The sequence below is a fragment of the Salvelinus fontinalis genome, chromosome 2 (genome assembly GCF_029448725.1).
Source record: "Salvelinus fontinalis isolate EN_2023a chromosome 2, ASM2944872v1, whole genome shotgun sequence".
Taxonomy (NCBI): Eukaryota; Metazoa; Chordata; class Actinopteri; order Salmoniformes; family Salmonidae; genus Salvelinus; species Salvelinus fontinalis.
In genome coordinates this window covers 77503794-77519476 of record NC_074666.1, presented here as the reverse complement: position 1 = coordinate 77519476, position 15683 = coordinate 77503794, and the positions used below count along the sequence as shown (strand labels likewise).

General features: G+C 42.8%; 1 protein-coding gene and 1 pseudogene across 1 annotated transcript in view; both read left to right on the top strand.

The window, feature by feature from the left end:
- Window positions 1–522: 522 nt before the first annotated feature.
- On the top strand, window positions 523–9531 carry LOC129867435 (caspase recruitment domain-containing protein 11-like; annotated as a pseudogene).
- Window positions 9532–11152: 1621 nt separating this feature from the next.
- LOC129827233 (trinucleotide repeat-containing gene 6B protein-like) overlaps window positions 11153–15683 on the top strand; it is a 29032-nt gene continuing 24501 nt past the window's right edge. Inside the window, exons 1-4 of the mRNA XM_055887974.1 lie at window positions 11153–11461; window positions 13061–13148; window positions 13417–13438; window positions 15247–15606. Of these exons, the coding sequence (XP_055743949.1) occupies window positions 13092–13148; window positions 13417–13438; window positions 15247–15606 (439 nt within the window). The 5' untranslated portion in view covers window positions 11153–11461; window positions 13061–13091. The remainder of the gene's footprint in view (window positions 11462–13060; window positions 13149–13416; window positions 13439–15246; window positions 15607–15683) is intronic.

Here is a 15683-nt window from a genome sequence, read left to right as displayed (position 1 = left end):
GGGCAGTCTATGTTTTCTGTTTCTATGTTGGTTTTGGGTTGCCTGGTATGGCTCTTAATTAGAGGCAGGTGGTTTGCGTTTTCCTCTAATTAAGAGTCATATTTAGGTAGGGTGTTCTCACTGTTTGTTTGTGGGTGATTGTCTTCCGTATCTGTGTTATGTTTTGCACCATACGGGACTGTTTGGTTGTTCGTTTCGTTTTGATGTAGTCTGTTCCTGTCCGTGAGTTTTACGTTTAGTTATGTAAGTTTATGTTCAGGTTTCGTCTACGTCGTTTTCTTGTTTTGTAAATTTGAAAGTGTTTTGTTTCGTGTTGCCATCGTGTTCAAATAAAAGATGGCTTATTTCCCGAATGCTGCGTATTGGTCTACTGATCCTTCTCTCCTCTCCTCATCCGAGGATGAGGAGAACGACAGCCCTTACAGCCATAAACTGTATTATCAACATAGTTTGAGCCTGTTCTTTATAACACAGAATGTTGGCTCCTCTTTCAAACCAGTCCTATATTAACTTGCTTCCTCTGTACCAGGCATCACAGTATGGGTGAAGGATTATGACACGGGACAGGAAGAGGGGCGGCCGGTGTCCCCGTTCTCTGAGGAGTGCTGTGAGGAGCTGTGGGACAGGGTGGAGGGGGTGAGGCACAAGCTGACCCGCATCCTGAACCCAGCCAAGCTTACCCCCTACCTGAGGCAGTGTAAGGTCATTGACGAGCAGGATGAGGATGAGGTCCTCAACTCCACCCAGTACCCACTACGTATCAGCAAGGCTGGTGAGAGAGAGGGAGTGAGGGAGAGGGAATGTGTGGGAGCGAAAAGAGAGGGAGAATGAGAGAAATTATGGAAGGGAATGAGAAGAGTGTAAAAGGTACAGTTGAAGTCGGAAGTTTACATACACCTTAGCCAAATACATTTAATAAACTCAGTTTTTCACAATTACTGACATTTAATCGTAGTAAACATTCCCTGTCTTCGATAAATTGGGATCACCACTTTATTTTAAGAATGTGAAATGTCAGAATAATAGTAGAGAGAATGATTTATTTCAGCATTTATTTATTTCATCACATTCCCAGTGGGTCAAAAGTTTACATACACTCAATTAGTATTTGGTAGCATTGCCTTTAAATTGTTTAACTTGGGTCAAACATTTTGGGTAGCCTTCCACAAGCTTCCCACAATAAGTTGGGTGAATTTTGGCCCATTCCTCCTGACAGAGCTGGTGTAACTGAGTCAGGTTTGTAGGCCTCCTTGCTCGCACACGCTTTTTCAGTTCTGCCCACAAATGTTCTATAGGATTGAGGTCAGGGCTTTGTGATGGCCACTCCAATACCTTGACTTTGTTGTCAAGACCCATTTGTGTCCAAGCTTTAACTTCCTGACTGATGTCTTGAGATGTTGCTTCAATATATCCACATAATTTTCCGCCCTCATGATGCCATCTATTTTGTGAAGTGCAATGTCTAGCAAAGAGGCACCGAGTTTGAAGGTAGGCCTTGAAATACATCCACAGGTACACCTCCAATTGACTCAAATGCCTATCAGAAGCTTCTAAAGCCATGACATTTTCTGGAGTTTTCCAAGCTGTTTAAATACAGTCAATTTAGTGTATGTAAACTTCTGACCCCCTGGAATTGTGATACAGTGAATTATAAGTGAAATAATCAGTCTGTAAAGAATTGTTGGAAAAATTACTTGTGGCATGCACAAAGTAGATGTCCTAAACGACTTGCCAAAAATATAGTTTGGTCGAAAGAAATTTGTGGAGTGGTTGAAAAACGAGTTTTAATGACTCCAACCTAAGTGTATGTAAACTTCTGATTTCAACTGTAAGTGAGAGAAGGCAGGGAGAGGGGATGTAGGTCGGAGAGAATGAGGTAAGGAGGGGTTTGTGCCGTGTGAGAAAAAGGTGGTTAGGAAGGATAGCAAGAGGGGAGTGAGAGACAGAGGGAGGGGAGACAGGTATGAGTAACGAGGCAGGAGATCAAGATGAAAGGAATGAAGGGGTGGCCACTAGCTAGGTAAAGGAGAGGGAGAGATAAAGGAGGAGGTAGACAGATGGGGAGTGAAAAAGACAGGGAGAGAGGAAGAAACAGAGAGATGAGGTTAGAGGAAAAGATGACAAAGGGATTACCTGGAACATGAGCAGCTTTCACACTTGAGCAGCTTTCAGTACTGTCAGTACAGTACTTACAGTGTCTCCATCTTCAGGATGTATTGTCGTCTTCATCTTATAAACTTTAATGATGTCCTAACTGTTTATCAGGACGTTTGATTGACATCCTGCATGGGCGGGGCCAGCGTGGCCTGCAGGCCTTCATGGAGTCTTTGGAGTTCTACCACCCAGTGCAATACACTCAGCTCACTGGACAACAGCCCACCCAGCGCTGCTCCATCATCTTGGGTAAGGATTTGTCCCCAAATATCCCCCTTCCACTCCTGTATGACCAGTGTTCCCCCTTCCCCCATTTACCTCCATTGCTGTGTCCCCCCAGATGTGGAGGGTCCGGAGGGCCTGACTCAGTTCCTGCTGCTCGAGGTGCATAAGATGAGGGAGCAGTTGCGGGGGAGCCGCGTGTGTGAGCGCCGCCTGTCCCAGCGTTGCCGTGTGGCCGAGGAGGAGCGCAGCCGGGCTGAACGCAAGACACTGGACCTACGACATGACCGGCTGCAGATGGAGAGGTACACCACACAGAACCACACATACAGGGCTTAAAGCACTGTGAGACAAATGACACTATGAGAAGCATTAAAGTTTGATTAATTGAACTTCACAGGTAAAACCACACAAACATCTGGTTGTTATCCACAAGGCCCAACAATGTGCAATGCACCCAAAGTGAATGACAGTATTCAGACTGGAACTTGAAAGATCGGGAATGATATACATAAACTACATTCATGATGAGCCATGGTCGAAGGCTGTCATACATTTTTTAATAGGGATGTACAGTTTCTATGTCCAGTGTACTGAGAGCTGGCTGAATGTGTCTCCCACAGGCTGCGTCAGGACTGGGAGGACAGGCAGCAGGGAGCTGGGCCGGCTGAAGGACATGCACCTGGAACAGGCTGTGAAATACTCTCATGCCCTGGAGGATCAGGCCAAGGCCTCCGCACGTGAGAGAGAGCTACTGGAACAGGTATAGAGAGGAGAGGGGGCCAAAGGGTCTGATAGGTTGTTGAAGGAGAGGGATGGTGACTGGGACAGAAGAAAGCAGCTGGAGAAAGATAAAAGGATGGATGGAGGTATAATTTTTTCGAAAGAGCTGTTGGGACATGCCTTTATAGGAAGCCTTTTCCCTGGTAGGATTCCCTTGTAATACTCTTACTCAACCTTTTCTACAGATGGAGCAGCTGAAGACCAGACTAATGGAGGCAGAGAAAGAGACTGACAGTAGTCCTGTCTCTATTGCGCCAGTCAGAAGGAACAGTAGTGTCACCCATCGCAAGAACGGCACCCCCGCTGTTCCCGAGAAGAGTGAGAAGCCACGACAGCACATTGACATTCAGAAGTTAGGTCACATTGAAACACAGGTGAGAGCCACCACTCAGAGTGAATCTCTCTAGCACGTTCTCTCCTCCTTCCTCTGATACTGTATATCCTTCAGGCTCTGCGCAGTCGAGACAGCCTGCAGTTGGAGTATACTGACTGCCTATTGGACAAGAACCGTCTGCGTAAACGCATCGCAGAGCTTCAGGCCAATCTAGAGCAGCAGCAGAGAGAGCTGGAGAAAGAGAAGGACAGGAGCAGGGAGCAGAATTCCCCCTGTATGCACTGTGTGAGTCTCAGCTACTGTATGTACACACATTCTGTGTACACACTTTTGATTATACTTGCACAACACAAGTGTGTTTTCCCTATTCTGTCAGACATACAGTTTCACACACTCACAAAAATATGATAATCAAATTACAGTGTGGACCTGTTAGCCTTCTCCTGTACTCTTCTAATGTGATTGTCTCTCTGTTCCTCTCCTAGTCTCACCTGTCTCTGTGCAGCGAGGACCAGTGCTACGGGCCCTGCTGCTCCCAGCCCTCTGCCCAACGACACTCACCAGCTGCTCTGCAAGGTCAGAGTTCATCGCCATCTTATCATCTTCATTGGCAGCAGCTAGAATATTAGCAACATTATAGTGTTACCATCAACAGTAGCCACAACATTTATCTCTTCATAATCATGTAATAAATAGTCCTTGAGGAGTGTGGCAGTGTTGCTGTCCAACCCGTCTTTTCATTTGACTCATTCACAGAGTTGTACTGAAGTAGGTACCATTGAGCTGATCCCCGTAATAATAATGATCATTTTACTTGGCATGGTTATTCATGGTCTACTTACAGAGAATATTATTTTTTAGATCAGGGTGAAGCAACTCCTGTGTGCTAATTAAGTCACATTGTTGTTTTGCATAGAGTTAGAGATATGATGTTTTATGTATTGTTTATTTAACTTTTGTTTATTACCTACTTCACTTCTTTGGCAATGTTAACATATGTTGCCCATGCCAATAAAGCCCCTTGAACTGAATTGAATTGATGTTGCCATAGAGGAATTTGTGTATCTGTCAGCATGTTGGTACCTGTAGGATAGCTTTCAGTAAACAGATGCTGATGATGTCTCTGTTTTCATTTCTGTGTCACAGTCTCCCTCTACAGACCAAACCCATGACCACTCCGAAGGTCAGCCTATATTTCAATTCAAATCAAATCAAATGTTATTTGTCACATGCACCGAATACAACAGACCTGCAGTAAAATGCTTACTTACATGCCCTTAACTAACAATGCAGTTTTAAGAAAAATACCAACAAAAATAAGGAATAAAAGTAACAGATAATTAAAGAGCAGCAGTAAAATAACAATAGCGAGGCAATATACAGGGGGTAGAGTTGAGATGAATGCAGTGTTTCCCAACCAGGGGTACTTGACCTATCCACTGGTGGTACTTGAGAAGACTCATGGGACCATAGGCTTACTGGCAAATGCACACGAGGGGGTACTCTGGCCAGAGCAAATATACTTGGTGGTAGAGTAACGGAAAAAGGTTGGGAACCACTGGATTAGGGGATTGGGGTTTTGCAAGGATAGCATTGAAGAAAATAGCATTCCTGAGTTAATCCCTCTTTTTTTTCATGTTTACTTTAATTATTCTACATTTTTACATCACTGTAGCTGATGAAGGATAAACCTTGTATTTGAACTACTGTTTGAATAAGACATGGTAGAAATAGGTATGGCCAAAATTAATGTTTAAAAAAATAAAAACTTTGATGAGAGAGGATAGGCTTAGACTTCTAAATACTTTATTTTGTCTGCAGGTTCCTGCTCAAACTCAGAGGAGAATCTCTTGACACCAGTGAGTTGTTACATTACTCCACAACACTTTGTGACATGCCAACATATCAAAGCATCATGTCTCATCTTGCGTTCATCTATATTATATTAACAAATGTATTTTTCTCACTGAACAGTGTAGCTGTGAATACACACAGTATATGTGGATTATTGAATAATTAATCAACTTTTCAAGTTGTCAAGGAGACAATGAATAGGTTTAAATTGTGGGCCTGCATCGATACTTTAGTCATTCTCTATTTCACTCTTTGTTTGTGTCCTGTGTGTTTTACAGACAGTGGACAGTGAGAGGGATGTTAACAGGCTCTCCATCTTCCCCTTCTCTCCCTGTATGAACTCCATCAACCGCAGGGTCAACATAGAGTATGTCATACCCATAGAATTAGGAATTAGAATTATTATTAATTTAATAGGATATCTATGGTCATACCATAGCAGATCAACTTTTACATTATTCTCCGATATGGAGATATCACTCTCTTAAATCCCATGTTATGCTGTAAATGCATTTAAAATGAAATAAATGATGATGAAAAGTCCTCTTTTGTGATCTTATCCCTTTACAGGTTTGACCTGGACTCCTGGGGCAGTGATGAGAATGAGACCCTCACAGGTTTGGTTTAGTTCAGTACATCCCTCCTGTCTGTCTAAGTCTGTAGTTACCTGTAATACCTGTAACCCCGGCTAAGTATAGATGTGTGTAGTGATGTCTCATTATGTTGTGTTTCAGGAGTCCAGAGTGAGGTCTCCCTGTCGAACTCCTGTAGCTCACTGCATTCTCACCTCTTCCCCCCTGACCTCGTCAACCTGCCCCCTGTCCCACCTCACAAACCCAACTACAGCAGTCTCTGGTATGTCGCCATCTCTGTGCTGCCTACATCAGGACAGTTAATCCAACGTAGTGTAGGTATACTTGCTAACCCTTTATGGTGTGAGATATAATCTTAACTGTATACTGATAAGTGTAATTACCATCTCTCTTTCCACTTCCTCTTTCAGTTTCGAGCCCCTGTCCCCCGTACCTAGTCCCCCCACTACGCACAAAAGAGGAAGAGGCAGCCTGGCAGATGACATCACCATCATTGGGGGCAACCGCACAGGCATCTTTGTTAGCAGCGTCAGAGCTGGTTCTCCTGCTGAGCAGTGTGGTCTGAAGGAGGGCAGTGAGTTACTGGAGATGAGAAACAGAGGCATACAGACAGATGGACAGGCAAACAGATAGTAGAAAAACAGCCACACAGGCCTGAGTATAACTGTCTCTCTCCTCCCTGCCCAGCTGGAGAAGGTTCTGTTTGGTGGGGGCAGTGTGCTGATGAGCCAGTGCACTGGAGAGGTGGCCCACTTCTCTCTGCAGTGGTGGACAGAGCCCTCTTCTCTCAAACACCAGACCAACACAGGGGGTGAAGTTCTGAGACAGCTTTTACAGTTGTTTTCCTTGACTGATGTGCTTTTTCAGTACAGTACACCTTTATAGTATATGGTCTTGGCCTTTATCCAGGCGTCAGACTGTTTATAGAACCAAAAAAGAGACTGTTTATAGAACCAAAAAAGATAAAAGAATAGAGTGTGTGTAACTAACTGCCCACCCCTTTTCCTCTTCTCAGCCTACTCCAAGTTATGTGCCCAGCTCCCTTCTCCTACCTTCTACGGTGCTGACTCCTTCTACGTGCGCGTCAACCTGGACCTGGACCCTCATAGCGACCTGCCCTGTCTGGGGGGGGGGTGATGACATAATACACGTCACTGACACCCGTTACAATGGGAAGTACCAGTGGCGCTGCACCCTGGTGAACCCCCGCACAGCCAAGCCCTTACAGGCGAGGTTCATGCCCAATTACAACAGGTAAGGGAGAGGTGCCACGTACTGGAATAATACCTTTGTTACTGAGTTCAAATGAATGGGTTATACAATGTAAGAACTTTTAATAAGCATGAGAAGAAGATTAAACATTCCATTAATCTATAACAGACAGTTGTGCAAATGTTTAGCTTTGTTAGACTGCACTCACAGACTGCATGGGACACGTAGTGATAAATGTGTGTCCCCCTAAATCTTTCTCTATCTCAGAGCCCAGCAACTGTTATTGGTGAGGTTACGTACCTTAGCCCTGGAGCAGAAGGATTTTTTTTTTTAAGTACGTCTCCTCCTGTCCCTACTGTGTGTGAATCTCTGGTAACCAAGGGTAACCAGACTACTGATTCCTCCATTCCTCACTGTAGGTATCCAAGAAGGGCTCTGAGCGTGTGCGATTGGTCAAGGCTGTGTCCCCCAGCTGTCGTGGGACTGGTTCCACCCCACAGGTCCTTTACACACTCAGCAACCGTAAGCTCCTTTCATATGACTTTATTTATATTTTTGTCCTTTGAAGACTATAGTAAGATAAAAATGCATGAACCTAAATGTGTGTGTGTGTGTGTGTCTTTGCTCAGGTCATGAGGAGCACCTGATTCCTTACAGTATGGTCCAGCCAATACAGGTCAAGACCAAACGGCCTGTCATCTTCTCCCCCTCCTTGCTCTCTCGCGGCCTCATATAGAGACTGCTTCAGCCAGCAGAGTCTGGACTGGACTTCAACACCTGCCAACCAGGTACACACACACACACACATGCAGACACACATGGTTATTCACATAGTGTCACTACACACTCAAATTTCAGAAGAACTAGTTGCATGCTTGTTGTCCTTCTTGCATGATCAGCTGTGTTTTAAAGTAATTACTTGTAGATATGTTGTCTCTCTACCGCTTCTCATGGAGTGATGTATTTCAGAGCCAATCCAGGCCACAGAGAGAAATATTAAGAGTGTTTTCCTGCTAGATGCTTCCACCCCAGAGCAGGCTCTTGGAATCAGTCTATTCAGGATGTAATAAGCCAGGTATACACTCTTTCATTCATTCTCTCTCTCGCTCTCACACACTCACACACACACACACACACAAACAAACAAACACTTCCCATGGGGAAAAAACTGGTTGTGTCAATTTGTATTTTTTATTTAACCTTTATTTAACTAGGCAAGTCAGTCAAGAATAAATTCTTATTTACAATGACGGCCTACCCCGGCCAAACACTCCTCTAACCCGGATAACGCTGGGCCAATTGTGCACCACCCTATGGGACTCCCGATCACGGCCAGTTGTTATACAGCCTGTAATCTAACCAGGGTCGGTAGTGGCGCCTCTATAGCACTGAGATGCAGTGCCTTAGACCGCTGCGCCACTTGGGAGCCCCAAAATGTTGCTTCCACGCTATTTCAACAAGAAAATGTTTTGTAATGATGCTTAATCGACGTGGAAAACTGAATGGATTTGAAAAAGTCATCAACATAAGGGAATTTTGTCTTTTTTCATCAAACATTTAATCTAAATGCAATGACATGGTGACATTTTTTTGTTGATTTCACATTGAATTCATGATAGTTGACAACTACACCTACTGTAAATCAAAACTAGAGGTTGAACTGTCTGTGCCTAGTGGGTTACCTTTCCCATATAGGTTTCTGTGTCTTGTCTCTCAGGACAAGCACTGTCTGTTGGAGCTGGGCCTGAGTAGTGTGGAGGGCCTTCTAAGGCAGGGGGTCTACCCTATCGTCATTAATATCCGACCCAAGAACAAAAAACACAAGAAGCTAAAGTAGGTGCCTGACTGACTATCTGTATTTGTGTGTGTTTACAATACACTTTTAGATCATAAGTTATTCTATGTTCTCTAATCCAATTTATAAACAGTAAAGTCTATCTATTTTGCCCCATTGACAGGAAGTTGCTGACCGGGCGAGGGTAGGATGGCGTGATGGAGGAGGTGTGTCAGGCGGACGAGCAGCAGCTGGAGACCCTAACCCTGCTCTACGACACTCTGGAACCTAGCACCTGGAGCTGCACCGAGGATCTGCTTCTAGCCATACGCAATGTCATCCACAGCCAGCAGAAAGCACTGCTGTGGGTTGAGTTGGAAAGGCTCCAATAGATCCCAATGTTTTCACCCAGTTTTATTGTTTTACTAAGCGAAATTTGATACAATTATCATATACATTTCACACACACCCATTTAGATACCTAGTTCTACCACAGTAAATATGAAGTTTCAAGTTCATATGATGAATTACCTTACAAGCTCAGTAGTAACGTGTCTTTATATTTTAATGTTGTATTTCTTGTCTACCTATGCTAAACATCAGCATTAAACAACCTTCATTAGTTAACAGAGCATCTTTTTAAATGATTGAATAATTCATAATAATACATGGAATTTGTATAGCACTTTTCTAACACCCAAAGACATTAATATTAGTAGTTGGGGTTTGCCTACATTTGCCTTTGGCCACTAGTCACAATACAATAGCTTTTGAAAGTTCTTCTAAAAATAAAAATACAACTTATGACTGCTTTATGGTTAGGAAAAACTTTGGCCTTTAGAATGTTGCTTTCAAGACAACTGGAAACTCGGGAAAATAACGAGAACTTAAAGGCGCTGCATTGTCAATACGTCATCTGTATTGACAATACAGTATTTACTGCGATGCGGCCTCCGCAGAAGTCAGAGCAAACATATTTTTTGCAGAGCAGCCCAGAGCTGTTGTGAAGGAAGTTGTCAAGAAAGTGTGTTTGTGTATATCTAAGACTGCCCCCCCCCCCATCTACTGTCAACCAATCAACCTTCCACTCAATTTGACCTCTGCATGCCTCTGGAGACTCCGTAATTGCGTCACACCATCCTTAAGGCGCCTCAGACCACATTTTCGGAATAAGCGTGGTGATACAGCAGAGATATAATAATGCCGAGGTCAAAACAACTAGAAACTCAGAAAAATACGAGGTCAAATCATGACGTCAGTGATCTTAAGGCTAGAAAGTCGGAGCTCTAGAAAGAGGCCCGAGTTCACGAGATGGAATTCCGAGTTGGATGACCTTTCAAATCGATGTGCCCGTCGGAGCTCGTTTTTCCGAGTTCCCAGTTGTTTCCAACGGACTGAAGTCGGAAGTAGGAGATTTCCGAGTTACCAGTTTTATTTGAACATCGCATAACTTAATACATTTTTCATTAATTTTGACGTTTTTGCTTAGGAGATTTTAGTCGCGCGATTTTGCATTTGACTATGATATTTGGTGCAGTATTTCTCAAGTGACGTGCCTAGTTTCTCTTTGAGACTGCACATAATTGAAATATCCCTACTGTTGACCAATCGCCGACGAGGGGGCGTAGACTTCATCGACCGACTTCCGCTTGCCTCTAGAGAAAAATGGTGTGCCCGAACTGCTGAAAAAAACATGCCGAAGTCCAAAACAAACAAAAACGTCACAAAATGTCATCATAATATATTCACGAACTGTTCCGTCTGGGATGCATGCGGACGCCACTAGGCAACAAAAGAGAAAAACAACAACATGCTGGAAATGTTACATAACAAAGAGGGTATAAATAAGCAGTCAAATGAGGCTGGGATTTTGACGTCAGTCGTATGATACAGATAATACATTGTGTTCTGGAAAAGGTATGATAAAGAGAAGAGGGGGAATGCATTTATTATACTTATTATTATCTCATTCAGGTGCTGACTGTAAACCAAAAATGAGAACGGACTAGGTTATTGATGAGTTTTTGTTTTGCAATATCTAAGTTCACTGAGTTATGGTAGAGGTTGTTCAGGTTCCACTGTCTAGTTATGGTTCTGTATTGTTGCTTTGGCTTACAATTTTTTCTACCAAACTCAAGAAGTGTCATCCCTGATAACCTGGCTAATAGGATGTAAATGACGTCACGCTTGGGCGAGAATACGCCCCCTTGCTGCAGAGTGCAGATATCCATTCAGCCCCCCTCCCTCTGGTCAACAACACAAGCTGCACAGAAAAGCAAAATGGCCGATAGTAAACGAACCGACCTCACAGCGCTTTGCAACCACCAAGAGGTTATGCATGTGTAGTTTACAGCGAAAACTACATTCGTACGAAAGGATATACGTTAACTGAATTTCTCGATTGTTAACATTTCTCCTTTTGGTGATGTTATTTCTTATTTGGTTTAGCCTTGAACTACCGTTAGATTGCTAAACTAGCTTTAGCTAAATAGGTCTGCAAGAATTTCTCAAAGTACTTTATGTTTGATTCCTGAGGTGAGTAACTAAAACATTATTTCACACGATGTAACGTTATGTTGTTCATTACAATGTTGTAAAATGTGTGTGCTATTTTTTTCTATCCATGTTAAGTTATAAGCGACAGCTAGCTAACGTCAGTCAGCTAAGTTAGCTACAGAGAACGTCACTGAAGTTTTATCGTAGCTTCTTTGGCCTTGTCAGTCACTTCAGTCCAAAAACGACAGTTGATTGTACAGACAAGTCATACTATGAAGCAGTATTATTGTCTTGTGTGTATGCATGAATAATTTGTGAAACACAATCAATTCAATTAACATTGCTATTAACTATTTTCGATTACCACGGAGTACTCAACTAATCAACAGTATATATGTGTGGCCGATATGTATGGATATTTTTTTTTTTAACTATGTATGGAGCTTAGCTATGTGAGGTGGTTAGCAAGCCGGCAGCTGTACGTCGTGTTCCATACTAGGCTTTACCTTTTGAGCGGCAGTTAACGACGTCAAAGTCGTTCGCACGAAAGCGCTATCTTACAGCTAGTTCATGTCAATACTATTTTGACAATTTAGCTAGATAGGTTAACACACGTTTGTATCGTTGCGTGACTTTATTCTCGCGGAGTCTGTGTCGTCCGTTTTTTTATATTTTAATTTTTTTTTAAAGTTTACGGTCACGGGGTGTCCAGCTTGGGGCTACTCTGTACTCGAGCTCGAGGCTGGAATAGGCCTTTGCAAACGTCAGAACGATACCACCAGGCAAGCTTCTGCTAGCTGATTTGTATTAAGTGGCACTAGCTAGCATAATGTAACGTTAGCTATTATGGGAATTGTTTTTATTAAATGCCGCGTATAGATCCACATATAAAATTTTAACAAGTCAATAAATAGTTATAGTAAAAACGAACATTAGATTGCTTGCTAGCTAGTTCTTAATCTGACAATTTTGAGCGGCTTAATTTGACTGCTGGCCTTAAATTGTATTTACAGACTAGACTACTACTTCGCAATTTGGACAAGCTCTTGTCCAAATTCCCAAAATGCCTCCCATAGCGCAAACTTGCTTTGTTTACGTTTCCCATACATACACTCAAAAGACCCCACATTTTCAGCTTACTAGCGTTTTCAGTGGAGCGCTTTTGTAAAGCCGAGTCAAACGGGGACTAAAACGAAATGCCACCCCGTGATACCTGACCCATCTAGCCAACTAGCTCGCTCTATCCTGCACACACTCAACTTCTCGCCATCTCTACTAGCTCGCTAGGCCTTGACCTACGTGACAATGAAATATTTCTACCAGCAAACGGGTTCTTTTATCTAACAATCAGCTACTGCCCAGTCTTACATTTCCTCTCTGTTGATGTGCATGTATTACATGTTGTTTGGAGTTGTAATCCTTTGCTTGAAAATGAATCATTCAGGGTGGCTACCACAGATTGTTGCCAAGGTTGTGTCTGCTTAATTCAATAGTTCTGACAATATTAACTAATTGTGTAAGTTCATTTTAATAAACTGTTGATAAAACGTTTTTAGGCAAGTCACAGCAAATGTATTTAACTTCATGTTGATGCCTATCGCCCAATATCAATGCCCACATCCATTTAAATGTGCCCAGATAGGAGAATCAGGAAAGGGAACAGCAGTTCATGGAAGACAAGAAAAAGAAGAAAGAGGATAAAAAGAAAAGGGAAGCTTCCCAAAAGGTATAAAATATCCACTTTTCATCTGGAAATTAGGCCTACATAATTCAGAGTGCTCTGGTATGTTCCTCAAAACAGGGTTGTCTGGTGTTTGATCCAGGTTCATGGCCCATTGAAAGTCAGAGCCACACTGTTCCGGCTGTGTTTGTCGTGACAGCAATAATGATTTACTTGGCCTGTGCACAATAGTTGCTTGTGGTATTATCACTTGACATTCGTTACAAAAATGTGTTGGCTGTTTTATGGCACTGACGGTCTTCTATACTTTCAGGTGACTGAACAAAAAGTCAAAGGTAAGTTTTTTTTTTTTTTTTTTGTAGTCCTGTATATACAGTACCAGTCAAGTTTGGACACCTACTCATTCAAGGGTTTTTATTTATTTTTCTAAATTGTAGAATAATAGTGAAGATGTCAAAACGCTGAAATAACTCATGGAATCATTTAGTAATCAAAGTGTTAAACAAATCAGAATATAATTTTTATTTTAGATTCTTCAAAGTAGCCACCCTTTGCATCTGACAGCTTTGCACACTTGACATTCTCTCAACCAGCTTCACCTGAAATGCTTTTCCAACAGTCTTGAAGGAGTTCCCACATATGCTAAGCACTTGTTGGCTGCTTTTCCTTCCCTCTGCGGTCCAACTCATCTCAAACCATCCCAATTGGGTAGAGGTCAGGTGATTGTGGAGGCCAGATCATCTGATGCAGCACTTCATCACTCTTCGTCTTGGTCAAATAGCCCTTACACAGCCTGGAGGTGTGTTTTGGGTCATTGTCCTGTTAAAAAACAAAAGATAGGCCCACTAAGCGCAAACCAGATGGGATTGTGTTTTGCTGTGGTAGCCATGCTGGTTAAGTGTGCCTTGAATTAGAAATAAATTAACGTCACCAGCAAAGCACCATCACATCACCACCTCCATGATGCACGGTCGGAACCACGCATGTGGAGATCATCCGTTCACCTACTCAAGCAAGTCTCTTCTTGTTGGTGTCCTTTAGTTTTAATTTAAAAAAAAATATATTCATTATTATTTAACTAGGCAAGTCAGTTAACAAATTCTTATTTACAATGACTGCCTAACCCGGACGACACTGGGCCAATTGTGCGCTGGTTTCTTTGCAGCAATTTGACCGTGAAGGCCGGATTCACACAGTCTCCTCCTATTTGGGCTGCAATCTGAGGTACAGTTAACTCTAATGAAATTATTCTCTGCAGCAGAGGTAACGCTGGCAGTCCTCAATAGAGCCAGTTTCATCATAGCGCTTGATCGTTTTTGACTGCACTTAAACGTTCTTAATGTTCCTTATTGACTAACCTTCATGTCTTAAAGTAACAGTGGACTGTCATTTCTCTTTGCTTATTTGAACTGTTCTTGCCATAATATGGACTTGGTCTTTTACCAAATAGGGCTATCTTCTGTATACCACCCCTACCTTGTCACAACTGATTGGCTCAAATGTATTAAGAAGTTAAGAAATTCCACAAAATAACTTAAGACACAGCTATTCATTTACATTAATTTCAGGTCACTACCTCATGAAGCTGGTTGAGAGAATTCCATGATAGCTTTGCGCAAAGGGTGGCTACTTCGGCGTCAGGTAGCCTAGTGGTTAGAGCGTTGGACTAGTAACCAGAAGGTTGCAAGATTGAATATCCGGGCTGACAAGGTAAAAATCTGTTGTTCTGCCCCCGAACAAGGCAGTTAACCCACTGTTCCTAGGCCGTCATTGAAAATAAGAATTTGTTCTTAACTGACTTGCCTAGTTAAATAAAGTTTTAAAAAAAATACTTAGAATCGCCAATATAAAAATATATAATTTATTTTTTTGTTTCTACATGATTCCATGTTTATTTTATAGTTTTGATGCCTTCACTGTTATTCTACAATATAGATAATAGTAAAAAATAAAGAACCCTGGAATGAGTAGATGTCCATACTTTTGACTGCTACTGTGCATCTGTAACACCCCTTCCTTTCATCGAACAAGATAATGATGAGAGGAAATGGCCAAGTTTATATTATGTTACATAACATTATGATTAGGATCCATTCCAGCTTTAACTTTATTGACTTGGTTCATTTGTTTCATTTTCCTTAAGTGCCAGAATCAACCAAGGCCAGCTCCACGCAGTCACTAGCCACTCCTGGCTCTGTGTCTCCCAGCCCTGGCCCCACTCCACCACCGTCCCCCTGCCCTGCAGCTGGGTTCGCTGTTCCTCCGGGTGGGAACAATGCAAACCGGGCGGCTGTGGCCAACGGACAGCCCCCCACCGGTACTCAGCGCTATATGCCCAGAGAGGTGCCCCCAAGATTCCGCTACCAGCAGGACCACAAAGTGCTTCTGAAGAGGGGCCAGCCACCACTGTCCTGCATGCTGCTGGGGGGAGGCAGCGGTAGGGGAGACGCACCCCCTCTTTCACAGGGAGATGCCCCCAATGCAACCACATCTGGATCCACAGGTGGGTCAACATTGAAATGAAAGGATGTGGTTTGGATCTGAAGTCAGCATTAAAATGAATATTCGTCCAAGTGTAAT